Source organism: Micropterus salmoides, unplaced genomic scaffold (genome assembly GCF_014851395.1).
Source record: "Micropterus salmoides isolate LMB-PRFRI ecotype aquatic unplaced genomic scaffold, ASM1485139v1 Ms_hic_scaffold_10, whole genome shotgun sequence".
Lineage (NCBI taxonomy): Eukaryota > Metazoa > Chordata > Actinopteri > Centrarchiformes > Centrarchidae > Micropterus > Micropterus salmoides.
The window spans coordinates 7,649,103-7,677,066 of NW_024040041.1; the positions used below are offsets into that span (position 1 = coordinate 7,649,103).

Below are 27,964 nucleotides of genomic sequence, written 5' to 3' on the forward strand. Positions count from 1 at the left end.
GTAACATGATCTGGAAATCTTACATATCACAAAACATTAGTATTAACTCTCTGATGCTTTGTGCCTGAATTTTCAGTCAAACACCTGTGACCTTAGATGCCAGCTGGATAACCGTTTCTAAAGCTTAAGTAGCACTGTGGCAGATCCTCTGCTTTATTTCAGTTATCTAGACCCCAGAGGACTGTGTTCTTCTCTAATGATGAAGCGTCAACAGTGAGAATTAGAGAAAAACAGAACCCCTCTGTCTGGGTTCCTTGTTCCTCCTCTGTCTGTGTGGCTAATGAATCCTTTGCACCAAGGTCTTGCAGATATTTGTGCAAAAAATGACCACTTGTTATATGTATCGTCTTTGTAACAACACATAGGACCTTGGTGCACAGACACAAGCCATTGTTTAGTAAGGATAAGACATAATAAAGTTAGAATGGGTGCAGAAGGACTTTTTGATAAATAAGTAAAAACATTTTTGGTCAGCTTGGACAACAATTTAATGGCATTGGCATTTTCAGTGGGTTTGTTACACCTTCATAGATAAAGTACATACAAGAATTATGAAATCTCATCACTTCAACCGCATTTATATCCTGGCATTACAATGTATCTGGATAAACTATCTGGATGAAAGGCATGTTATTGCGAACAGTAAATGCGTGCAGAATCAGAAAGCTTTCAGATAATCCAGACCACAGAAGACGAATCCTACTATCTTTGGTGATCCCCTGACTTTTGTGCCACCAACACGTCAAATCGTTAACGTATCCAGTGAAATATTGTAATATTATAAAATATTGGTCAACAATCTAGTTGGTCCAATACTTTGTGACATTCTCATCAGCCTTGGCTGTACTTTGTCTCTAGTGCTACTTAACAAACGTTAGCATGCTGACACACCAAAGTACGGTCAACATGGTAAACATTAAACCTAGAAAACATCAGCATATTAGCACTGTGAGCATTTTAGCACGCTTGTGTAAGCATTTAGCTCAAAGAACCACTAGGCACTGACAGTGGGGACGCCCTTGGGCTGGGCTGGCAGTTCATTTTGAACAGTAAACTTCAGAAATAATTACAGATAATACCTATAATCTGCCAATGTATCGGCTGGGCTTGGCTAGAGGGAACAACATGTCTATCTAGGTTCCTTAGAGTCAACAGCTAAGGAGCACCACACATATACATTTGCACACACACCTAACCTTTATGTGGAGCTATGTACTTACTTTCACTTCTTACAATGACTTTCTCACAATCTCTGACTAATTTACTTTCAGTTTCACTGTTTCAGTGTTCATTAACATTGTTTATTAACGATTGTAATTTTGTACTTACAAGCACAATGGCTACTCTTGACTCAACACTGTGTTCTTATTACAAACTGGGCAATATGGACAAAATGATTTCAGGATAATTATCATTGCTCATGTCACAATGTCAAAGCATTTACAACATTCAAATGTTTTTTTAAGTTATATAAGAACAATACACAATAGTTTTAAATAAATATGTTGTAACATATGTAGTAAGATTTTACTGCTGTGAACCACTGAATCACTGCAACCCCCCCCCCCCCCCCCCCCCCAGCAATGCCTTCCACCTCCACTACACACACACACACACACACACACACAAATCCAAGGAGAATGCACACACCCTAAAAATTTGTCAATGATCAATTCATGGCCTTGTCTCAACAATCCAAAATACGTGCAGCAGTGAGACCAGCACACACACACATTGGTACACACACACACACACACACACACACACACACACACACACACACACAGTTACACACACACACTGCACCTTACGGTCTCCTAAACTTCTGGGAAATAGACACCAAATATGCGTAGGCTTGCTCTAGTGCCACGTGAGCTGTTGGCTAAGTAGGTCAGTCAGTAAGTCAGGAGTGGCAGGGAAGGAGTGCAGAAACACAGTCTAACTCCATTACCTCATACAGCGGATTTGTGTCAACAGGCCCATCCGTCTGTCTACAGCCGTCCTGGCTCAAGTGACCATACAGTGAGCAGTTGGAGCTCGGATTCCTGCCCTCCTGTTTGCCCCTGTAAAGTCACACAACCACAAACACACCTGTAAGCAATGCACACAACCATCCCAGTGTGTATCTACACATACAAGAATGTACCCATACACACACACACACTAAGAACACGTGGTCACAGTGAGTCAGGCCAGTAAGGTTACACGTGTAGCCCTTATTGCTGAATTAGTGCAAACAGCCGGCGGACAAAAGGAGTACTTCCTGATTCTTGTGTCAAAGGACAAACTGAACTGAGAGACACGACAAAGGACAGGGGGGAATGCTTCCTGGTGCAGCAACCTCATAAACAACCCTTCAAGAGTGTGATGACAATCAAATATACAGGACGTGTAATGATAAAAGCTGAAATGAGCATGTGTTCTCTGGTTTAAATGCGTGTGCATTAGTAATATAAGTGATTTTTTTATCAGTTCATTGGAAGTAGAATCAAGCTGCATACACAAGTGTTTGATATGTGTACCAAAAAGCTGATATGGTGAACTTGTTAGTGTGCCAGATAGAGAGCAACATTAAGTTTCATTTGAAGTCCTCCTTTCTGGCAACCTGATGAATGTAAGTTTAATATTCATTTTACTTTTAACTCTCTTTTGGTCTCTGCCAACTAAGGGAAATATCTTACTCTGTAGCACACAATGGGTTTTTAGAGCTTATTATTTCATACACTTAATCCATAATTTACTCATTAAGCTATCCTTTATAGATCAATTAAATCTAAAATAGCCATTAATGAGAACTATTTTTGAGTTGCCAAGTTTTTTACCACTTTGTGCTAAACTTAGGGAAAATGGTTGAAGAGGTTATTAATAACTTAGTTACCATTTATGTAGAGCTGAAACGATGCGCGCATAAATCAATCAAAAGAAAATTAATCCACACATTTTTCAATTAAAATTTTTCAAGCAAAAATTGCAGAAATTCACAGCTCCCAGCTTCTCAATTGTGAATATTATCTGTGTTTTTTTGTCTCTTGTGATAGTAAATTAAATATCTTTGGGTGTTTAAACTGTTTAAATGTGAATCGTGAAAGTAATCACTAGTTTAATTCAGTCAGTGGGTTAATTTTTTCAACATCCTCCATAGAGAGCACACTGCCCTGATGTCTTGGTAACAGAAACACACCCACACAATTACATAACTTGCATCAAAGATTAAAGAAGTCTTTCAAGGTTTTAGGTTTAAACAGTTTCAACTTAGCAGATGTTACACAATGTTTTCAATAAACTGCTGAAGCACTGCTAGCTGTCTGTAGAGATGTTTATGCAATGTTACATTTAGCAGCACTGTCTCTGAAGCATGATGGGGTGCTCACTGACAGTGAAAAAAAACACACACACCAGATAAGAAGCAGAAGAAATAAAGTCGCGGCAGGAAAACTGCACATAAAAGTCAGAGAGCCTTGAGACATAATGAAGTACAGAGGCAGAAGTAAGCTATATGTGTACGGAGTGACAGCAGAGTCCCCCGCTCCTCCCCGCCACTCAATCCTTCCTCCTCTAATCCAAACACCTGCAGGCGGGGAGGGAGAAGGGTGAACAGCAGGCCCCATGTGAGTGGCTGCTCACATGCAGTCGGCAAGCAACGTGTTACAGTAACACCTTTACTGGGGCCAAGGCGGGCGGTTACATAAAGCACAGACACACACACACGTAGACAAGCAAACTGTTCTAAGGGCATGGGATGGTTGGGTTAGCAGGTGGGTATATGGGAGCAAATTGGAACAGTGGGGATTTGTAGTGTCAGCTGTTGTTTTGTGTTTGCTATTTCACTGCTTACATGCAGTGTTAAAGTGTGCCACCATAAGCGCAATGATTGTTAACACACCAAGTAAGCTACCAAAGCAAGGCTGTTTACATTCAACAGGTTTACTGGAATGTCTGCAGAGGAGGTGACAAATCCCAACGTGTGATCACAAGAATTTAACACAAATAAAAGGATTGGGACATATTTTTGGAATATAACTTTCACACTGGTTTCACGCTGTCAGTCCACGGTTACGCTGTGTCTTGCCATGATTGACACATGCGGCATTCCAGAGCTCAAGGGAGACAGACAAATAGAAGAAATTAGACCAGAGGTGAACACACAGGCTGCATTGGCAGAAGGCCTCTACGATTGAGGAAGACAGCTTAAGCTGGGATTTCACTTAGATTATGTGGGTCACTGAACCTGTAACACCTGGTTTTCCAGACCCTCTCATAATGCTGGCGATGACAAGTAACAGTGTAGCCGTGTTAGTTCAAGTGACCTTCAGCCTCAGCCATGATCAAATAAATGTGAGAAAGCTCACATGGACAACATTTAGTGTTTTAAAGTAGTTGCCAATGTCTTGTAAGTGATCAGGGTGAGAGGCTTCCAAAATTAGTTTTGACCTCCAGTTCCGTCCACACTCACCCAATTTTCTAAGAAGCCCTGCCGCTTCCAAAAAAACAAATGGAATTTGTGGCAATTTGTTTGTTTGTTTTTAGCTCTTAAGCAACTCCTGCACAGACAGATCCTTATTAAGAGCAGCTACAGCATGAGCAGTTGGGACATGTTTACATTTAGCTCCAGCAAGACCATGAATTACAAAAGAGGCGATGAAAATTCTCCAGCAGCAGGATAAACTGTATTTCATCTGGACAGAAAGCAGTAAAAAGTAAATGCTGCATGAAGGGAAAAAGACAGATCAGTTATGTGAAATTAAGAGTGAAAGATCTCTTGCTTGTTCAGCTTGTTGTTTTTCAAGAGAAAGTAGGTTCTTATACCGTATCTCACAAAAGTAAGTACACCCCTCACATTTTTGTAAATATTTGATTATATCACTAAAGAAATGACACTTTGCTACAATGTAACGTAGTGAGTGTACAGCTTGTATAACAGTGTAAATTTGCTTTCCCCTCAAAATAACACAAAACATAGCCATTAATGTCGAAACTGCTGGTAACAAAAGTGAGTACACCCCTAAATGAATATGTCCAAATAAGGCCCAATTAAATTTGGTGTTATCACTCTCACTGGTCACTGGAAGTTCAACATGGCACCTCATGGCAAAGAACTCTAAAGGATCTGAAGAAAAAACAATGGTTGCTCTACATTAAGATGGCCGAGGCTATAAGAAGATTGCCAAGACCCTGAAACTGAGCTGCAGCACGGTGGCCACGACCATACAGCGGTGCAACAGGACAGCCTCCACTCAGAACAGGCCTCGCCATGGTCGACAAAAGAAGTTGAGTGCACGTGCTCAGCGTCATATCCAGAGGTGGTCTTTGGGAAATAGTCACAGTGCTGCCAGCATTGCTGCAGAGGTTAAAGGATGGGGGGGTCAGCCTGTTAGTGCTCAGACCATACGCTGCACACTGCATCAAACTGGTCTGCATGACTGTTGTCCCAGAAGGAAGCAAATTTTTACTGTACGTTACATTGTAGCACAGTGCCATTTATTCAGTGTTGTCACATGAAAAGATAAAATCAAATATCTACAAAAAAAGTGAAGGATGTGCTCACTTTTGTGAGATGCTGGAAATCAAAGAATAACAATGGTTGCCATTGTCTGTGAAACAACAGGCAGAGCTGAGGAAATGGGTGGGTTCTTTGTAAATGGGTAAAAAAAATATGCTCAAAGAAAGAGTGGGAGAGAGGGAGTGGAAGGGTGAAGGACAGCACGTGAAGGCAGGGAGTGTGTTGCCCGAGTGCCATGTGCTTGGGCAAGGCGTGTGAGTGAATGAAGCAGTTCACATCACTGTATGACTCATACAGGAAGAGGCTAGCGCTCCACAGATCTCCACTCACATATGCACAAATCCAACCATAAAGGTGCACCAACTGTCTAAAAATAGGCAAGCACACATGGGCAAGTAACAAACACACACACGTACAACACCCACTTGCAAAAACAATCAACACCACTAACACGCACACTTACCACAGAAGCCAGGAAAGTACAGGAGAGACATGACTAAGGAAATAAGGAGTGCGTTAACGTCTCTACTGATTTGACTATGAAGCGGCATCTCAGAGACAAGTCAAACAGGTCAGGCATTCCTGACCTAAAAACTGACACACTTCAGGACAGGAGCTCTTCCAACTGGATTAACGTGTACTTCTGTGAACGAATAAAGTATGACACTGACCGACATTTTCTCAATGACTCCATGTTCTTTTGCTCATGTGTCAAAAATGACCAATGTGGGTTTTAGCTAAGTGCAGCAAGATACAGTGATATGTAATACATGAATGAATATTATTTTTATTCAAGTGTCATACACCTCTGTGCCCAGCCTACATGGGTTTCCAAGTAACTAATTGCAATAACTACAGAGGCAAGAGAAAACAGAAGGAAAGCACGCCAATATGGTACTGTATACATACTGTATATGACAAACACATTGCATCAAATATAAGCTTCACAGATTAAAAATACACGAAAACTGAAAACTAAATTTAGGGAACAACTCTGCCTGTTCGGTCCATGTCAGAATAACTATATCATCTGCATATCGAAAAGTACAAACTGTGAGAAACTGTAAAAACTAACCCCAGTACCTGCAACTCAACTAGTAAATCATTTACATGGAGTGTAAACGGCCTAGGGGAGAGCACATCCCCTATGCGTTAAGCAGCATGCATGCAACTGGGGCTTCATAGAGAGCTTTCAGGGATTCCCATCAATACTAGATGTCAATGGTTTTTAAGCTATGAAGACCATGATTTACACTATTGAAAGCTTTCTCAGTATAAGGATGGGTGAAGCAAAATATTCAAAGGAGCCATAAAAGCATGAAGAGAGAAGCAGCAGCACCTCATTATAGTGACGTAAATGTATGAATCATGTGATCACCATAACTCCACCAGCTCCATATACACAGGCTTCCAGTGTGTGACAGGAGAGTTGCTTTGTTGGGAACACTAGTCATGGCGATGAAAAGGTTAACAATCCTTATCAACATCACCTACGTTTGTTTCAGAGGTGAGGGTGGAAAGCCACGCACAACTCATGTAGGCGGCAAAACATCTGTGTATGAGTTTAAATGTGCAGGCAAACGCATAAATGTCTGCATTGAAGTGGGGAGTCATATTTAGCCCCTCATGCATATGCATGAGCGTGTGCGCATATGGCACAACCAATCTGCACCCTGCCAAGAATATCAAGGGGTGCATGAGTGCAAACAGGCACGACTGTCACTCACGGTGATTCAGTGTTTGTATACATGGTGTGATTTTCTGTGTGTGTGTTGTGTGCGTATGGGGGTCAGTGCAAGGACTTTTCTCAGCACCTTGCCACCGCTTCCTCTTCTGAGAATGGGGAACAAGGTTTATCAACAGTGTGCAGAGCCGCACATGTAAACAGGGTTTCCAGCTGGCTTTGTTACAGCTTTTACAGCATCTAGCACATGTGTTACATCTAGAGGTGTTTAAAAACATGACAGCAACTCACAGACCTCAACACACATAATGTCACACACATGCACAAGCTGCCGACACATGGCCCCTTTCCACTGGCTCTGAGTTGTAAAAACAGCTGAATGCTTTTCTCTTCCACAGGAGGGGGAGGGGGGGCACACAGGTGAGGCAGGGGGCAGCTGTCTTTACAAGTTCAACTTCAGCAGAAATCAGAGGAAGGTGTTACCTAACATTTTTATAGCTTCCACACCCTTACATGTGCCTGCAGTCAGTGAAGTTATGAAAAAAACAAGTTCTGACAGAAAAGCTATACTAACAATGCATTGTTTTACTACACGCTGTGAGTGCTGCACGTCCTTCTTACCCAAGTTTGAGGATCTGATGTCATTACGCCTTGTGCAAACAATGCGGGAGCCTTGGGTGTTGCAGCTGAGTGTGAAAGCAAAAGGGAACACACTGAGTGTTTAGATTAAGACATACTGATGTCAGTGCATCATGAGCCTATGAAGATCTTAATATTACATTTATGAGGAAACAAAACGGCCAACAGGCCAGAGAGACTGTGTGGAGAGGACTTCTGACTTCCCCAGAAGTGACACACCTCACTTTGACACAGAAAGCAGCTGTGGACCGACACGCCCCTGACTTCTTCAAACACTGGTGGGTCAACTGAGGTGAAGATCATCGATTTTTATTGACAACTAAACTCCATGTCTCATCAGTCTTCTTTAGAGACCTGCTACACCGATTTCCTGGACAAATCCAGATAAGACCTTGAATGTCTCATGTGCAGTGTCCTGTTTCTCCTCTAGAACTGCTAACCTGTAACCCCCCCCCCCCCCACACACACACACACACACACACACATCATGAGGCAAGTACTCAAATAGTGAATCCAAATCCAAAAAGTGCAGCTGCTGGACTCGGTCCATGGAGATGTTTTCTGTTTAAAAGAGATTATGAAATCACCTCTATTCAAAGTCAAACAAGCATTCAGGTTTGATGGAATGAAGAGGTAGAGCAAATTATGCCCTGAGGGTTTCAAAACGAGGAGCAACCACCTGATGACGTTGTTGCACTAGCAAAACATCTACATACAAAATACCTCTGCAGGACTGAATGCTCTTTACTTCCAAACATATCAAGGAGGAACCAAATGTGTTAAGCTAATACTGGCAGGATGCTTCTACACCCGCGTGGCGTCTCCGTGTCAATACAGTTTACTGGTAAATTCGCTCGCCAGTGGCTGAGCATATCTTAGCTCTGTGGCGCCATCTAGTGGTGCCATTTCGTCTACTTTCACTGACGGGGGGTTAGTAAGCAGAAGTCTGTTTGGTAAATTATAAAACAGACACATAAAAGAGGTTATTCACTATCAGGATAGACTCAAACCCTCAGGAAAATTCTTTAGGTTTGTTTGACTCCCTACAAATATTGGAACAAGATTAATTAGTTTTCCATCCTTCATAATGTAGCCTTGTAGGCCTAAATCCCATTTTGCTAAATTTACTGACTTATTTACTTTACTTATCCAATTTTGTTTGAGAAAACTGCTGTTTTTTTTAACATAGCATTTGCTAGGGGAATGAATTTAGCCACTTTATTGTCAATCAAGATTGTAGTTTTGAGAACAACATGGGCAAAGTCAAAGCTAGAATGTACAACTTCAAATTCAACAACATCTACATCACTATCTGGAGCAGACATGCTTTAGCATCCTGTTGAAATAAACTTGGTGTGAACCTTACAAAATGTACCCATTCCTTTGACTTTTTCCCAGAGCTGTGTTGACATGCAACACATGCACCACAACCGTTTTCTATTACATTATAGAGGAATTAATCGCTTTTATTAGGATATTTTCAGAGCTGTTATAATTCCTGGTGATTTGCACCGGGGATTAAAAAAAGATATTGAGCTCCTTCCCTCTATAAACGTGTGTTGCATGTCAACACAACTCTGGGAAAAAGTCAAAGGAATGGGTTCATTTTTTTAGGGTTCACACCTACAGTCTATGGTTCACACCAAGTTTATTTCAACAGGATGTTAAAACATGTCTGCTCCAGATAGTGATGTAGATGTTGCTGAATTTGAAGTTGTACATTTTAGGCTTAAAAGCAGAAACCAATCAGACAAATACGACTGAAAAAGTGTTTATTAGGACGTTGTCAATACAGTGTGGAGATGCATATCAAATCCTGTGACATTCTCTTCATTTATCATTTATCAACAAAAAGTATTTTTTACAAGCCAAGAAATACAATCAATTCAGGTCTCAGCTGCCAAGAAAGGACGTTGACGAGTATGAGGACACGTAAGCTTTTGAGAAAGTGTTTACTGTTTAAAAGCCCCAGCTCTGTGGGGACCAGAGTTGGTAAAGGAGGGCAGTGAGAGTCTGTTCCTTTCCTAGACAGCCATCTATGCCCCTGAGCAAGCCTCTCGACTCCCAAACACTGTGGGACTTCTGAGTGATAAAACTTGAAGTGTGTCTGTTCATTGTGTAGCTCTTCCTCTTTGCAAATACTCCCTGCAGCTTGAAGTGTAACAAAATATGATCCCTATCAGCTGTCTGTCTTGGCGTCAGTTGACGTCACTGAAATGATTACATCTAACCTTGGCTTTATATCAAGCCATTTAAGAACCAGTTACATCCAGGCTTCACAAGTCTGAACCTAATTTGTTAAATACAATACAAGTAAATAAAAATTAAACAAATTTCATTACATTTTAAATATTCTCAGTAAGACATCTCTAAATTTACAACTTCACTAATCAAAGCAGTTTCAAAATAAACTTTGTTTTGATTATTTTATTTAAGAGACAACTTAATGCCACCTAGTGAGTCAAGTGTCAATCAAATCAACACGCAATCAACACTGGGAAGTGAACCACAGTTGAACCGGAGAGAAACTAAATGCAAAACATCAGAAAACATCTCAGCATCTAAAAGGCTTTTAAACTTAACTTAGTCATAGCAAAACAATGAAATCTCCCTCCCCACACACACACACACACCAGTTCAACCATATTGTTGTCTTATCTAGATATGGTAGCCATTTGCACGTGTACATGTTGTCCTGTCCATCAAAGTCTCTGCTGCTGCCATGGTTACCCAGGCTCAGGAATGCCATCCTTCCAGTCAGGGGGGGAACCAAGCCACGCACGATGAGTATCACAGCAACACCGGAGGAGCCGAGCTGAGAGTCGCCGGGAACACAGTGATCCCTGGTGAGAACGTCCCCACCCACTCCTCAGATGGCACTGGCACAGCAACACATAAGCACAGTGGGGTATCGCATCTTGAGTGGCTGACAACCTGCTGAGGGGCCCCAGGAGTTCTTTGCCGACTGCACGCCCTTCACACAGCATCTGACCCCCATTACCTTTTTAACACACAGGTTATTAATGGCACCCAGCTGCGTTGGGAAATGGAAATGGCCAGGCATTTCTCAGTGTTCATGTATAAATAGGTCACTGATGTAGGCACGTGTTGCTCTCTGGGGAGAGTGTGTGTGTGTGTGTGTGTGTGTGTGTGTGTCTTCGTGCCCATATGGTTACTTAAAGTGACATTTAGCAGAAGTCTCAGGGACAAAACTCAGTCAGCATTTGCTTAAGAATCGATGCACTTAAAAACCATGCACGCATTACGAACTCACCTCTGGGAAAAAGTCAAGGAATGGGTTAATTGTTTTTAGGATTCATACTAAGTTTATTCCAACAGGAAATAAAAGCGCATCTGATGCAGATGGGGTTTTTTCAGTCAGTCATCAGTTGCTGTTGTTGAGGCGAGCATTGTTCTTAATAAAGTGCTTTTGCATCATCTTGTCTTTTACCATAAACACATCACATTTCTACCTCTTAGCATCAAAAAAAAGAAAGAAAAAAGAATGAACCATCTCGGAGGACACACTTTTCTTATAAAACAGCCACTAAAAATTCCAGGAGCATCCCAGGACCTCAGTTCATCTTCCAGGTGCAGACTTTGTAGACTGGAGGTGCTACTTTGCGTACCGTCCGAGACTCGACGTGGCTCCCAGCGGTTTCTTCTGGCCTTTGGGAAGTTGGCGCAGAACAAAGTCAAAGTTTGCCGTTGTGGACATAGCATAGAAGACGTTTGCTTTGTCTGGTATGAGCAACTCTGAAAACAGAAAAACAAGATAAATCTTTAAAAGATTTTCTTTTTTTTTTTACTATTTCAACAAATCTTTTGACTGATGAGTCATTGTGTTCTGACCTCTTTCCTGGGAGATGACCTGTGTCAGGCTGAAGTCCCACCAGTTCATGTGCTCAAGGTGATGCTTCTCCAACGCCCTTTGAATCACCTGTGCAGTTTTGTCCTGGCTGGTCAACTATGAAAGACAACAATTTGCTATTAAGTATTAAGTGCTATGAAGTAGGTAGTGTGAAGTAGGAGACATCTTGTATCAGATTCTAGGTTTTTCAATAAAGAAGTGGGAGTAGATAATTATAGAGCAGTTCATTATTTCTATACAAGGTGATTGAACTTTCTGGTAGAAAAGCAATATCAGACACAAATAGAGTTTTTTGTCTTAAAACATTTAAATCTTTAAATGAAAGTAACACTATCATATCTTAAAAACCTTGTATTGAAAATCAGAGCTGAAACAATTAGTCACATAGTCAGTCGGACAGAAAAATAATCTGCAACTATTTAATTCTAATTATCGATTAATCATTCAAGTCATTTGTCAAGCAAAACCTTTGTCCATTCTCCGCGTGCAGCTTCTCCAATGTGACGATTTGCTATTTGCTCTTTTTAATCTCACCTTTAAAGGTGGGAAAGCCTTTTTTCAAAATTTTTTTTTTACATTTAATAGACTAAACAATTGCTAAATAATAACTGGATTAATCAATAATGAAAATCCTGTTTGGTTGCCCTATTATAAATGTTACTACACTAAAGTACATAAATTTAATTAACAAAATGTACCAAAACGTACGAAAAGTGTCAAAATTAAAAATGCCCCTTGTGAATGGTTTTCTATTATATATGTTATTACATTATAACTATGTGTAAGTATTTTAATATTGTTGTTGGTCAAGGTGGAGGTACATATCTACCCTATATAAGTTGGATAGTTTCATCTTAACAATGCATTTTATTTTCTAAGCTCATCATATGGTTTGTATGTACACTGTAAAGTAATTATATTTCTCTCTGTAGTGAAACATGACATGGATATACTCATATCTGTACTTAAACACAGCACTTGAGCAAATATAAATATAAAGCAAGTTCCTTTTCACCACTGTAGTAGTGCATATGCAGTACAACACAAAATAATTAATTCCGTCATATTAAATTTCTATCTTTGGATATTAAAAACAACAAAATGCCGTGAAGATCTAATATTTTGATATTGGCACTAGAGGATAAACTCACCAGGATGCTTTTGTACATGTTGCCGTTGTTCTGGCCCAGGTCCACGCTCACCCTGATTATACAGGAGTCAGCCACCTGACGGTTATACAAAGGCAGGGAGATCATGGACACGGAGCGTTTGTGGTGGGAGGCCAGAGTGGGCTTCGGCCGAGCACCGCCGCAGGACGTGGCAGGAGAGCTCGGATCAGTCCGCCGGTCAGGGGAGGCGTTGGAGGGGGTAGGGGAGTCTGGAAAGGAGGAGCCGGGGGTGGACGAGGAAGAGGAGGACGAGGAGGAAGAAAATACCTCAGACACATTGTTGCAGGAGCTGTGAAAGGACTGCAGAGAAGGTGAGACAAAAACAAGAAAGAATATTGATGAGTGCCACTGGAAATAAGAGTTATGGCATTTGTAGTGTTTCAGAATTGATTGCTCTGCGGTGAACCACTAAACTGCTGAGCCGCGGAGCAGCAGGGACAGCTGTGCACCATTTAACAGCCCCACTCCAGCTCAGCTAATGAAATTCCACTTGTTGAGGACTCACTCTAGTTTCGACAGCCCTTTAAAGAGACTCTTTTGTGAAGGGAGATTATGTAAGTTTCCCGGTTTTAAAAGCCATTCAGTGAATCTTACTTCTCATTATCTCCTCCAGGCACATCTCACATCTGCTAATATTTGTTGTGCACATTTATGACTGTATGCTCAAGGTCCTCTTGATTCCATCCATCCATCGTCAACCGCTTATCCCGCGTACAGCCAATCCCAGCTGACATCGGGCGAAAGGCAGGGTACACCCTGGACCGGTCGCCAGGCCATCGCAGGCTCCTCTTGATTCAGTGATTTATTTAAAACAAATAAAAAAAAAAAAAAAAAACATAGCAAAAAGCATTTCTGGCAATCTACTGCATGCACTCTTCTAGAAACAAATGCTTCAGTGCTTCAGGGGTTTGTTTGACTACATATAACAGGATGATTGTTTGCGAAGTGTAAATAGTGGATGTTGTGCTGAACACAGACGGCCATTAGATGAAGGCACAGCATGACAAAGCGTTCAACAAAGAAACCACTGTTAGCACAACTGTGGACAAAGGATGGAAAGAAAACAAGGCTATAAGACAGTGAGGCAGATACATGCACGCACACACAACCAGCTGTTCACCTGCAATCTGATGGAACAGCCTGAGTTTGAGGAGCAGAGATCCTCCATCTCAGATCCACTGGATCCAGAAGACGTAACGCTGATCTGGTCAGAGGGGAGTTTTTTTAATCCTTCGCTCGCTGACAAGAGACTGAAGACACTTGACCTTGTATCAAAGAAGCCAGAAAAACTGCTGTTTTATACACAGTTATATAGTTTTATAGAATTAATTTTCCTTCTACTGTGTATCAACACTGCATAGAACAAATCAAACTCAATTCCTTTCATGTTTTGGAAGAAAAAGAGAGTCAGTAAATGGAGTTTGGTCAGTTCCTACTATGACTGTGTGTATTTGAACATTGAAATGAGACCATACCGTGATACTCACAAGGACAGTTTCTTTGCGAGTGTGCAGCGGCTCCGGGGATTTGGCGAACACAGGTCCACTGGAGGCTCCAGATTCCTCGACAGTTCGTAGCTGTAACAAAAACAGAAATGAAATCCTGCTACAGATGTTTAGCCGTTGAATGGCCCTCTCTAGAGCACATTCTGAGTTGTGATATCTTGTTGAAAAATGTGCTGCATTTGACTTGAGTTGACTGAGGCGTCCCCAAGCACTCTGTAAACTTTATTTTTTTATATCCAGGGTGCACTGCGGTTTAAAAACCAGACCTTGGCATGTGGCATGTTTATGGTAATCATATTTTTGTTTTTACTTTACTTATTATATTATATATTATATTAGATTTTTAAACATGCTTTATCAATCGGTTGAGGTGTCAATTTATTGATTATTGCCATGACATATAACAGTTGCTTATTGTAAATTGTTGTCAATATGAGAATCTAATTTTATTCCATTATATTATAATAATTCGATCAATTAAAATTATATTGACGATTTCTGGTGATGTTTGAGATGTTTAAAATCAAAATACAGACACTAAACAAGTAAGTGTGGGGCGATGCAGCTAATACTGGTAATAATGATTTAATATACATGAAAGGAAATACCTCAAGAAGGTGAAAAAACTGCTGTGCAGTTGCACCACAGCGCAGATGAAACAGTCTGATCTAATTCTAAAATGATTTATATATATTCATCAAAAACATTTCAGGGTTTTTCAAAGGATGCAGAATATGAGAGTGAAAGAGGAGGAGATGGGTATTTATAGGAATGCTGGAAGTGGCATGATTGAGGTGTGGCCCTGCTCCTGAAACACTGCTAGATTGCTCCAATTAAAACAGATAACAGATAATAAAGAAAGAAATTTGATTGTTAAATGTCTACTTTTGTAGTGTATTCATTGTAAGTTGGCACCTCTACTGTTTGGTGGAGGATCAACATTTAAAAAAAAATTTTTTTCTGTTTTTAGTTCTGAAAGGAACTAAGAAATGCTTGCTTGTTTATTTATTCAAAAGGATAAATCACAACATTTCTTTATTTTTGCATCCGAAACTGACATTAGTGTGGGTCTTTTCTGTAGGTAGCATACATCATGCCAGTTTGTTTTTCTCTTCAGTTCCGTATTTTTTGAAGTTTGCGTAACAGAAATCTCCCCAACAGAATTACAGCAAACATTAAAGATTTTATGAACTGCCAGACGTTATATGAGTATGTAGCTAAATATTGCATTATAAATGTCAAAGGAGTTGTTTCTTTATGATAAGGCTCAGACAGCACAGAGTTGCACCCACGTCTCAGCTGATAACATGAACTGACCAGATGCCATTACTCACTATGACAGGGCATTTTGATCAATTATAGTGCATACAACGTATCTTTGAGTGGAAACTTATTAAAAGCAACACACCTTTATTTGTCCACATAGCAAATAAACTCTATAACAACAGAAGAAGAATTTTTACAATGCATATTTCAAATTATATAACTGGGCTGCTTGTGATCTAATCACATGAATGTTATGCGAGGGGTAAGTAAAACACTTTGTTCAGCTCACCTCTCCTGGTCAGTGAGCAGCTTGTGTCCCTGCAGCCAGGCAGCGATTCTGGGGTGATGGGGTAGGTTGTACTGGGAACAGGACACCTGCAGCACACGGATCTGTGACAGAACCTCAAACTCCTGTAAGGAGAGAGAAATATCGTCGGATTGAGTGACAGAGAGTGGGGTTGCTTAGCCTGTCTCGAGCAACAAGGTACAACCGAATATTGTTCCTTAAAGAGATGTGTAAATGTTTAAAAAGGAAAACTAAACTAGCTTTCAGCATGCCTGAAAAAACAAGGGTCAGAAAATATCTTGGTTTACTTTGACAAAGAGAATATACTGTACACACCCAACCACGCAAGCATGTAGTGCTGAACAAATGTTATGTGGATGCGCGCACACACACATAAAAAAAGGTAAATACATAAAAGACAACCAAGAGGAGCCACTTACCCTCCTCCTCTTCTCAAAGTTTATGAGCCCTCCCTGTCAAAAGAGTAGATTGTCAGTACAGTATTTATTTATTGCATATACGTATCAATGATTAATTTGATCAAGAAATGAACAAAAAAACTACGGTAACACCTTATTCTAACATTCCCTATTTAGCATTTATAGGCAGTAAATTATAAAAATGTAATGTAGCAGAGATAAAACCTTTTTTAAGTGTTTGTTAGTGTCAATGTATTCGTTAACAACTATAATACCTCCTGTGAATCATCCATAAAAGGTGTATAAAAACATGATGAATCACTGACAGTATAATTGAACACAGTTGTAATCATGGTCATGAATAAGTCTCCATATTTAACATGAGCATGAAATTTTGCATCTTTATTATTATATTTATTAATAATAAGGAAATATTTTATATTGATAACGACTGAGCAAACTCAACAAGGCCATATAAGAAGTGACTGAAACCTGAACAGTGGAACTTCAGTGAGGATTTGCTTTGACAAATTATTTTTTCCTTAAATTAGTTATACAAAGGCAAGCAGGAACAATACATTTGATCAAATTGAATTAAGACTGTATAAAAGAAGGTTGTGAAATTTAGTAGGGTCGGTAGGCATATGTCCCTGTAAGTTGTCCGTAGCAATAATTTGCTAGGAGTCCAACGTGTTTTTAAGTTTTGAAAGATTATGCCCTCCCCCCTTGTATGCCTCGCAATGGTTTGGTCTGCTACCTACCTTTTTCAGACCATCAACAACTTAATTTATAAAAAGCAACAAGCGACAGATCTAGTGAATTATTCAGATCATAAGAAATATACAAAAGTCTATTCTATTGTAGGCTAATTTATTTCCCTGCATGCTGCTCAGAGTAATCTCATTCAGCTCTCTTCCTCTCCTCTCGCATCATGCGTGAGGAGTGAGTTACTATGGTTATGGAGAAGCTTTGTGTTTCTGTTGCTCTGAAACTTCACGAGAACACAGGAGGAGAACAAGGTGGGGCGGTAGATAAGCAGCAGACTTTGGAGTAATGATATGGTTTTGTTAGTTGTTGACTATAGCTGTCAGATAAATGTAGTGAAGTACAATAAACAATATTTGCCTCTGAAATACAATGAAGTAGAAGTGTAAAGCAGCATAAAATGGAAATAACTGAGTAAATGCAAGTGCCTCTCAAAGTACGGTTCTTGGGAAAATGTTCTTGGTTACATTCCACCACTGTTAAATTGCAAATTAATTCATTATAATTATAAAAAAATAATTATAAAATTAATATTAGAACGCAGTTTGTTTGTAGATACTGTTATCTCTCTTGCTTTCTGTGAAGAGGCAGGGTAGGTATTTGTAGACATAAAACGAGGGCCTTATAATCCTATATATACCCTTTCTATATACATATAAAATATGTTTATATACTGCTTATGAATGCTAATTAGAGGTATTTCAAGTAAACATGTTATGATGCAATATTTCATACTGGACAGTAGACACTTTAACCACTGATTGTTAACTTTATCAAACAATATACAGAGTAACTGTTAGTCTGGCTACAGTATGTACCTCCACAGTGTCTGGCAGAGCAGTGTCCAGCATGGTGAGGACAGTCAGGTAGGTGCCAAGGTAAGGAACGACTCCACTGGAGGTACTCTACAGAAAAACATGTAAGCACACTGCCGATTAGGGTTACAGCACTAGTTTCCTGTGTCACTGTATCTGGTTATACATGTATTTTTAAATCAAGTCATTAGCCTTTTTTTAACAGAATAGAGATCGGACGACATTCACACAAGGCAAGTCCCAATTAACAGCACTGTGGGTTCATGTTACGGCCCAGGAGTATGAGCATATGACTCATCAAAGATCCCCGATGTAGTCTATTATTACTGTCCTATAATCCTGGTGATGTGAGGCCATTTGAAACTTGTTCAACACCCAGCGAGGCTAAAGATAGCTTTGAGTCTCTGCCATGCCAGCGATACCCTTGAGGGAAGTTAGCTCTCTTGTGGCATCTTGCATGTGTATTTTTAAAAAGCTGTACCTAAATCTCGCCTTGGGTAAAATGACTCCAAGATAATATCACATGAAATATTATCACATTATGCGACATTTGTCGTGGCAGAAAGGGAAGGTTGCGCAAGGTCTCGGTGATATATGGCACTGGGAATTCATCTCACGTCTTCAAAACGTCTCACTATTTTCCCATCCTGATGTATGGCTTACCATCTGTCTGTGGATTGGACTCCGCTTGGATATCTTTGGAGAAATGTTATCCACAGAAGCTTGGCCTCCATCCTGTCAAAGTAGGTCAGGTGGAGCCATATTCAGTTTAAGTTTATAAGCACATACATTATACATTATTATCAAAAATAAGTGATTAAAACTGAACAAATGTAGCTAAATCTGACTACGGCGTGAATTTGTGTTTACATGCATAAACACATATGAATACAAACAAGCACATCCAAGGGGGCTTTATATAAAGGATGTGCTCGAACTGTAAACTGGCTTATGGAGAAAGTTCTTCAATACAAGAATAACAGTTATTATACATTTACTTGGATATCATGTTTGTATATAATAATTATAATAATTATAATGAATAATTATGTTGTGAAAGGGAGGGAAGCCACGTCTAAGCCTTCTCTCTTAAGCCTTTGTGTGCAATACAAAATACAACGATTAGGCTTTAAGTAAATACATAAGTCAGTGTACTTCCATAGATAAAAGCTTCCTTAGTAAAAGGCAGTGCCTGAATACAACAACAATGAAATGAAAAGGAGGAGAACAACTAGTTTAAAAGGACCTCCCAGTGATGAATGTCACTGTGAAGCCGCAGATACTAGTGCAGGTTGCTTGGTTGTGGTGTACTTGAGAGTACTGGTGTGTCTGTGATCTATTGACTTAAGAGTTCTTTCACTGTAACTAGACACAAGCCGCCTCTGACGCACCTGCATAAAGAACACTTCATAAAAGGGAAAAGGGAACACAATGTGCTTGAGGCCTCTCGTCTCCCCATTAACACTCTGTTAAACATTTCTGTAAATATTAACTCAAAAATGAATCTTTTTAATGATTAAAAAGAGAAATCTGTGTACTTTGAGTGCTTAGGCAGACAGTAATTTGTACATGTTTTCAATGAAGCAAGCTTGTCTCTGTTCTATGTTCTTAATCAATCCCTCATATCATGTTGGGTTTATGGTCAGTTTCTTGATTAAAGACCCATTGTGAAATTCCAGTATTGTGTCTCCTGCTGAAAACTGCCCCATTATTGGTTTCATTAGTGATTTAATTAACCTTCAGTTCAGATCAGTGAAGCCCCCACCTCAGCCCACCCTGTTGAACTTAGAGAGAAAGATTCTTATTTGCAAGTTTGATAATTTGATGATGAACAAGACATATATGACAAATGTTAACTTATGCTCGTGTGGAATATAAATTCATATTTTGTGTGAAGTGTGGTTATAATGACCTGTGTACCTAAATGTGTATGTCAATCTAGCCTGTTTTTTGTGCAACAAACATTTTCCTTCTCACCTCCTCCAGGAGCTCTCTGTTGGTCAGGACATAGTTCTCATCAGGGAAGGTTTCCCAGAGGTTATCAAACGTGGCCATGCTATCCCTACAAAAAGAACAGAGACGTGTTAAATATGCAGATATTTAGTTCAAAAACAAATAATTAACTATAACTACTATAAATAACTACTTCAACTGGTGATAACTTTTGACATTTCAGTACCTGGTCCATGACCACCTGTTTACACCATAGCGAGAGCAACGTGAACTTGTGCTTCAGTTATCCTTGACATTATAATAGTTTACTGCAGTGTTTATGACCTGACACTGAATCATTTGGTTTTACGTGTATTTTTAAATCCAGTCACTGTTTTCTATTTCTTATGTCGTTATTCATTTATGAATACAACACACACACATAAAAAAAAATTATAACAGCTTGTTTATCGTACCTGAAAAGTCAAAAATAGGAAATGAATAAACAGGCCACAGCCCGAATTTGAGTTTGTGTCATTAGGAAGTTAGTGACTTGTTCGACTCTTGCACTTGGCCTACACTTGGGTAATAGCGGTACCTGATTTAATGTAATGAATATTAGCTTGAACATCAACATAGTTGTTTTTTTCTTAAACAGAGTACTTTGTGAAATAAAAAACAAGGCTTATTGCAGCACACCGTGTAACTCACTGTATGTGTGTGCTGGGACAAGAAATGGATTCCGTCAAAACTGTCCTGAGAATCTTTCTTTCTTCACTATCAGATTTATTCAGTGATAGTTTTCAGTACATCCAGTGGTACACAGCAAACAATGAAGTGTTAATAGTTCATTTGGCTCAGGTTGCTGGCCACAGTCTAACTCACTGTATCTGTTCACACAAGTGAAAGTTTTCAATGTGACCTTTTTCAAAAGACACTGTTGAAAAAAACCCACTTAATGTTCAAGCTGATATTCACCAGCCTACGTTAAATTAGGTAATGCCCAAGTGTATTTGCTGCAAAGTTATCAAGTGTCACACACAAAGAAGTCTGTAACAAATCAGATAGAATTAAATATTAAAATCAAATTCGTTTCCAATCCAAAACAATGTTTTATGTCTATAAAACATTGTTTTGGATTCCCAATTGAATAAGAAAAGAACAAATGATACACTTATTAATATGGGTCATCCAAAAGAGAGATATTGGCTGACATGCTCTGTCAGTTACATTAGTTGCACATGATGAGGGTTCATTGTCCTCATTAAGGGACAATTATTTAAAGTTGCGGCTTTGAAATGGTTTTAACCCAAACCTACCTGCTAACAGCAGCCCAGGTCTTTCTCAGCCTGTAAACCGCATTAGACTGAAGGGCCGACAGGATCGCCCTGAGAGACGAGAAGTTCTTCAGCCGACGGCAATCCTGCAGAGGAAACATCATTTCACATCAAATAGTTTTGTGTTGATGAGTTTCTCCTTAAATAAAGGGTCAGTTAATGCAGCTCTTATGAAGTCTTGTCTAATACATATAATGCAGCCTAATCTTTAATAACTCTGGCATTTTGGACTGACCTGTGCTACTCTGATCCACTTCTCTATAATGCAGGCCCTTTGAGCTGGTGTAGTGGGACTGGAGGTGGCGTCTGTCGGTGGGCAGAGCAGGGAAATGATGACCTGGTTAGTAATGGCGTTGAACTGTGCAATGGTGGCTCGGATGGTGGGAGACATGTTTTCCTTCTTGTCTCTCTGCGACCACACACAGCCCAGACACTGGTAAGGCACCACTTTGACAAACAGAGCCTGAAACGCCATGAAAACCAATCATCAGCCTTTAATCATCAAACTAAAACAATATGAATGTGGAAATGTGGAACATAAAATATATGACATACGGAGTCCATTCGGGTGAGCTGTTCAGCAATGGCTGCAGCTGAGAAATCCATGATGCCCCCTTGATCCAGAGAGTTTTCACACCCTGAATCCTCATCACAAGAACCCTCCTCAGCTTGCTCCACATCTGCCTGGGCCGGGCTGACATTCGTCTTCGCTTCTGAAGAAACACAGGAATCAAGAAAAAATGAGCATGGCTTTTTGCAGGAGGTTTTTCACATTGTTGACAGCTACCATGATGGTTTGGGACATGGACAACGGCCTTTTCACTTTCAGTCATGTGGTGGAGGATCACCTTCAATCTGTAACCTCTTGAGCAGTGCCTCCGCTTGCGCAGCCAAAGAGCAGAAATTGGGCTGACTGCGCATGTTATCGTGAACTGCCGAGCTGATCCTCAGGTGATCCAACAGCAGCCTGAGTGACCCGTGCAGTGGAGGATCCCTGAAGTCCTCACTGTACTCATCCAACCATGTCTGGACAAAGGCCAACAGAGGGCTGAGGAGGCAGTGGAAGAATCATTACAGTTTAACTATTTAAACAACACTTTAAGCCATAATGACACTAGAAAAACCGCATAACAGTTCAAGCACACTGAATTGTTAACTCAAAAGGTCATTCACCAACCTCGTGTAGCATTCACTGTTGTCCAGATCTGAGACAGCATTTTCTCTATAGGGAAAAAAACAACATTAACCATGATCTTAAGTTATATTGGACTTTGGTTGGTTTAGGTTGTATATTTTTTAATTATAAGTATTTGTTCCTGACCCTGCAGCTATCCTAAATCTGACCTTGATTCATGCAGCTACAGTCTAAAACCACTCTGTGCATAATTGTTGTTGTTGAAAGCCTCAAGATAATGAGCACCTGCTAGGTACTTATTATTACATCAAAGCTGGCAGGAGATAGTTGCTTTGTCAGGGAAACAATGTATAAAAAGATCCTGACGCAACATGGTGACTTTGCATGTGCAATAACCCAAGTTGTTTTCCCCAGAATCAACCACACAAGAGATGGCTCTTCACTTGTGGCTCTTCATGTCTACAAGGAACATGTACTAAGGTAACCAGAGAACGATGCTAAAACGTTACAGCATTTGCAATGGGCGAAAGAGTGGCATGAGGGCATGAATGTGAATTTTAATGTGAATGAGGAGGAACTGAATGAAATGTCTCATTCAGCTAACCATTAAAAGGAGTAATTTGACATTCTGGGAACTACACTTTCTTGCTGTGAGTTAAATTACAAGATTGATACCACTCATGTCTGTATGCTAAGCTACCACCAGGAGCCAGCTAGCTTGGCATAAAGACTGGAAATGTGGGGGAAACATTAGCCTGGAAGCTAGCACTTAAGGTATTGTACGGATAATAAAAAATGATATAATGTGTAAATTAGCAAGCTTTAGAGATGTGGCAGGTAGATTTTGGTACCTTTGAACAGAGCCTGTTTCTGCCTCTTTTCAGTCTTTGCGCTATGCCAAGCTTACTGGCTGCTGGGAGTAGCTTCATATTTACCATACAGATAGGAGAGTGGTATCAATCCTCTCATCTCACTGTCGGCAAGAAAGAAAACTGTTACAAAAAAAGGGATTGTACCTCTGGAAAAGAAGCTCAATGAGCTTTGAGGTACCAGTGAAGGTTATGTATGTGGAGAGGAAGATCCTGCCATAGTCCTGCTCCTGGCATTCAGGGTCGAGGAGGTGATTCACAAGCAGGTCCAGGGTCGCAGCCTTCAGACGCCGCACCTTGCAGGTTCGGTACTGGACAAAAGCGCAGCATGGACTCGTCTCACCGCTGTTGGGGGAAGAGGGAACGGGCTCCCGACGCAGGGTGACACCATAAACTGCACCGTCCTCATGCTCCTCACCCCACTCTTGCACTGGGTTCTGGGGATGGTAGAGGTGGAAAATAATGTTTAAGGTTTACACCACTACACTGAGGAAGTCTCCACACTCCAGTGCCTTGACACGTGTCTCAAAATACAGGTAGGCTACGGGTCAAATACACAAATTCAGTTGTGAATAGATTTCCACCTCACTGTACATGTATGTTATTGGTCACAACACTAGGATCGGGTTGGCCAGTGAGGAGGTACAGATAGCTGTAGACCTCCATGGCCAAACATTCAGGTGAAGCGAGCTTTAGAGGTGTGGGAGGTAGACACACACACACAAACATGTGACACACCACCACTGACACTCATACTGATCCCATATGAGTTACAGCAATTACATAATACTCCATAATAACCATCATTTCAAGCCTCCATTGACCGCACAAACAGGTTACTGTGTTATCAGGGGTTCATCCACTTTACATGCTTGTATTTGCCAGTGCTTACACAGCAACCTGACATTTCCCAGAATGTTGTAGGTTCACACGAATGTTTATGGACAAATACAGGCTTATCAAAGGTTAATACATTAAATAGTCCTTAAAAGCAAAACACCAAAACAAATGCAAAACACTGCCTAAATGACAGAGTTTCCATCCACCATTAAGAGCCTTGAAAGGACTGTAGGTTCGTTCAGCCCCAAGTGTCATGATTTTGTTCCATCATACTGTTTTTTTCATTATATATTCAGACACAGGGTGAGAGCTTGTTTGATGTCGAGCGAGCGTTATTAATTAGCACATGAGCAATTAGTTCTCCAGAACACTCAACAGCACTCGACACAACACACACAGCTCCTTGTTCACGCTTTCACATTATCTGAAGTATAAAGAGACAACAGCTGTGACGCATAATTTAAAAAAGGCCCAAAGGAGCCACTAATCAATATGTGATTTTTATTTTGATGTTATGAACTATCACCAACGAAGACAGAGCACCAGCTGATTTATGAGCTCATTGGCGCTCAAAAATACTTGTGAGATAACTGAAATGGTTTCTCCTTGCAATGCGTTTCCATTTTTAGCGTTGCGTTTTACTTTTTTCCAAATCAAAATGAAATTCAAATTCTGTTAAAAATGTTTTAGTCTCCTGTCTCGAGCCAAAATAACCCTGATGACATCATCATGACATCATCAGGGTTATTTATTATCTCAGACTTTAGAAAGCTCCCACAGAGCAACAGAAGAAATCATGCAGTTTTCACAGGTTGAGTAGTACCACAGACGTTTCGTAGAGGAGACACGCCACTTTAAGAATCCTCAGTACAAGTCTATAGGGAAAGCCCGTAACGCCGAAGATGGTGGCTATCCCGCCCCTCTCGCTAGAGAGCCAATCGTCTGCTTTTAACAGCCGAGGCGGGAAACATATTTCAGCCAAATGTGTGGTTCTGCTGACGTAAGGGTCTGTCATTTTTCAAATACGCATGCATGGTAGTAATGACGCATGGGTAGTAGACGTATAACCGGTCGGGAAAAATGCTTTTTAAACTTTATTTGAGGGCAAAGTTGTCAAACTTTTTCAGTGATTTTTATCAGATTTTACTGCTGATTCTATTCATGTAGTTTTTATGTCCCGGTGACCAGTAAAAGTGCAGTTCTTCCTCTGGTCTTGTTAGTCCGAACACCATGAGGCATTGCCAAGATGGCTGCCAAGTAGTGACTTTCCCATAAGGACTTTGGTGGTATTCTCCCATAACAAAGAAACCCAATGTCATGTGTAAAATCATCGGTATGCTCCTTTCAATGCCTTCCAATGCGTTCCGTAATGACACAAAGTGTCAACATTTCTTGCATGACTCCTGTCTAAACTATCTGGTTTGTATTATGCATCACATGGAGGCCCTGGAATGAAAGCAAGTGGACCTTCATGTGTGTCATGAGCTTTTCGATCTGAATCATTCCGTACAAAAATTTGTATTTGTGAATTTGTAGTTTGTTGTCAAAATCATTTCTGGAATACAGGAACACATCAAGCATTACTGACTAAATACTTCAGAGAAGATGAAAGACACTGCCTGTCCTCATTTAAATGAAATTATCTCCATGAGAGGACTTGCATCCTTTTATGTAAATGATTATTTAAATGTCTTAAAGGCAAATATTTTACATCTGCGTTTGCTTGTCCTAACCAGTATCACACACTCCCCATTGTCCCTCACTGAAACTATAGGATGGTTTGTTAGCTACACAGATGGGAAACTGTGCGTAGCCTACAAACTCAGAGCCAGCGATGGCGGTACTAAGCTCTCCTGATAGCCAAATCTAAATCAGAAAAAGAAAAAATTTTACATGAATGAAGAGGCAGATCATGGAACGGCAAGAGACAGAGACTTAAACACAGGGAAGTAAACACAGTGACCTTTCACTGCCTCAATTTGTGCCTCTCACAGAGCTAAGCACCTGATTCTCTGAAAAAATAAATAGCAAACAACTGAAAGGAGGTTGAAAGAAGGTCATTTTATAAGAACACTTATATCTGCTGTTGTACAAAAAGTCCGTTTCCCAAGTTGTGTCTCTTTTTTTCTATTCCAAATGGGGTCTGTCATACAGCATGCCCTTGCTCAATTTACACAACTTGAACCAAAATTAAACATTTTAGTATTAGTTAGTTATACCTCCTTCCAACATTTTTATTGTTTTTGTAAGTTCTACAAAAAAAAATACATAAACATATAATTACCTAGATTAGGAAATATCAGTGCTGTTTTTATTGTGCAACAGATGGAATATGTTTTCATCCAGATGGCTAGATTCTTCAGAACAGCATTAAGTGTTTCTAACAGAACTTCTGTTTTTATTTTTTATTTTTAGAAAAAAAAACTGATGCTTAGCTCTGTGGCTCAAATGTAATGTTTTAATTCACAGACAATATAAAAAAGAGGCGTTTACATATGACAAGTAAGCTTTAAGGGCCAAGGGACACTGCAGGGATCTCTTCATGCATTAATGAGAACATTTATTTGCATCTCTTACATTATCACTGACTGCCCCTGATTGGCTCTATGGAATAACGGAAATTACAAACGGTGGTCTCGCTCTACTGTTTAGTTCATTTCATTTATGGATCAGTTTATTCTGGGATCATATCAAACATTTGTCTTACCATTGTTAACTCCCATTTTCCCATCTCGTCACCAGTCGCCTAAGGAGTGTGTCTTTCCATCTTGACAGGAATTGCTGGGCTGAAAATCAACTTCCACCTTGCGAGATAGTTCAATTCAGTGCTGCATCTTGGTGTATTAAAACGATTTATTTTATTCTCTCGTTTGGAACTACATTAACGCGGCTATTTCACAATTACAAAGACGACTTTCACTGCGAAGTATAGTCGCTACATTTTATAAATGCATAGAAATGTGTGCGGCTATTCCCATGTGACGGTCTGTGGCAAAGCGAAAACAGACAGAACTTCTCCGACTTGTTTCCTCTAGTAAATTATTTTGATCCACCGCAGCCCGCGGTGAGTTTTCTCTCTGGCTGTGGACAGTGTGACTGACACTCACTGGGCTTTATAGTGGGTGGCGACTTTCTGCTGCAAGTGTTGACTGTAGGAGGAGTGAGAGGAGGTGTGTCTGCATGTGCGTGTGTGGAAGCAAATAAGTACATTTGACAAAATGTCAAACCACACCTTTTTTATTTTAGATTTTAGCTGAAGGTGTTAATACATAATGCAGACCTATGTTGCAGCTGGTATGTATGCATGGATTGTTCAGTTTGAGTAACCTACTGTTTTTTTTAACACTGGGTGGGGTATGAGTGCAGGAAGGCATAAAGGTGAGCTCACCAGGACAGGTAAAGGTGAATGGGGACTGAAATGAGTACACAGTTTTTGACCAGCCATGCACATGCTGCTGTTTGTTGTATTAATAGAATCACGAAATATTGTTGATATTAGTACTGTTATTAAAAAATGCATCTACAAAGCAAAACATCAGCCATGTTTGACATTTTTTGACAGCGAATGATTTAAATATTGCAGGAAGTAATGGAACAGTCAGGAGCAGCCAGAGTGAGTAGTTGGATCAAGAGATGCAGTTGACAGACTGACTCGCTTGCAACTTCTCAGTGAGGTAACCGACTCCATTCATTATGCTGTAAACTGCTTGTAAGCTGCTAGGCCTACTACCAGTAACCAAGGAGTCGCCATATTAACCAGGACTGAAATTTTAAGGAATACAACTTTAAGGTTAGCCAAATCGTCATGCTAAAGTCAACTGTAAATCCACATTTTAAAGCTGATATGTCAAACATTATCTTCCCAGGGGGGCCATGCCCCCAGACCCCTCTATAGATTATTTACCTCTTTGTCGCCCTTTTCATCCCTGATG

The 27,964-nt window shown here is 40.2% G+C and overlaps 1 protein-coding gene across 2 annotated transcripts; it reads right to left on the bottom strand.

Moving 5' to 3' along the window:
• Nucleotides 1–9,578: 9,578 nt before the first annotated feature.
• Nucleotides 9,579–27,127, bottom strand: LOC119883063 (ral guanine nucleotide dissociation stimulator-like 1). 2 transcript variants are annotated; one of them, XM_038693560.1, is made up of 17 exons: nt 26,740–27,127; nt 23,340–23,629; nt 22,366–22,410; nt 22,037–22,236; nt 21,744–21,901; nt 21,424–21,651; nt 21,171–21,274; nt 19,897–19,981; nt 18,583–18,654; nt 17,923–18,009; nt 16,361–16,393; nt 15,924–16,045; nt 14,351–14,440; nt 13,984–14,128; nt 12,846–13,163; nt 11,676–11,790; nt 9,579–11,579 (listed from the first exon to the last, which is right to left on the bottom strand). In XM_038693560.1, the coding sequence occupies exons 1-17, from the start codon at nt 26,761–26,763 to the stop codon at nt 11,440–11,442; spliced, it is 2,256 nt and encodes a 751-aa protein (XP_038549488.1). In that variant the 5' UTR covers nt 26,764–27,127; the 3' UTR covers nt 9,579–11,439. The 2 variants fall into 2 exon arrangements, with proteins under 2 accessions (XP_038549488.1, XP_038549497.1); XM_038693569.1 differs by lacking the exons at nt 9,579–11,579; nt 11,676–11,790 and adding an exon at nt 13,458–13,651 and having other exon boundaries at nt 13,023–13,163.
• Between the last annotated feature and the right edge of the window lie 837 nt (nt 27,128–27,964).

Bases quoted from the DNA above. Each gene is read 5' to 3' on its own strand.
- LOC119883063 (XM_038693560.1), bottom strand. From the start codon at position 26,763: ATGGGAAAATGGGAGTTAACAATG. The intron at 19,982-21,170 runs GTAGGTTTGGGT...TTCTTTTTGTAG, and splicing joins ACCTGGGCTGCTGTTAGCAG to GGATAGCATGGCCACGTTTG. The intron at 16,046-16,360 runs GTAAGTGGCTCC...CTCTCCTTACAG, and splicing joins ACTTTGAGAAGAGGAGGAGG to GAGTTTGAGGTTCTGTCACA.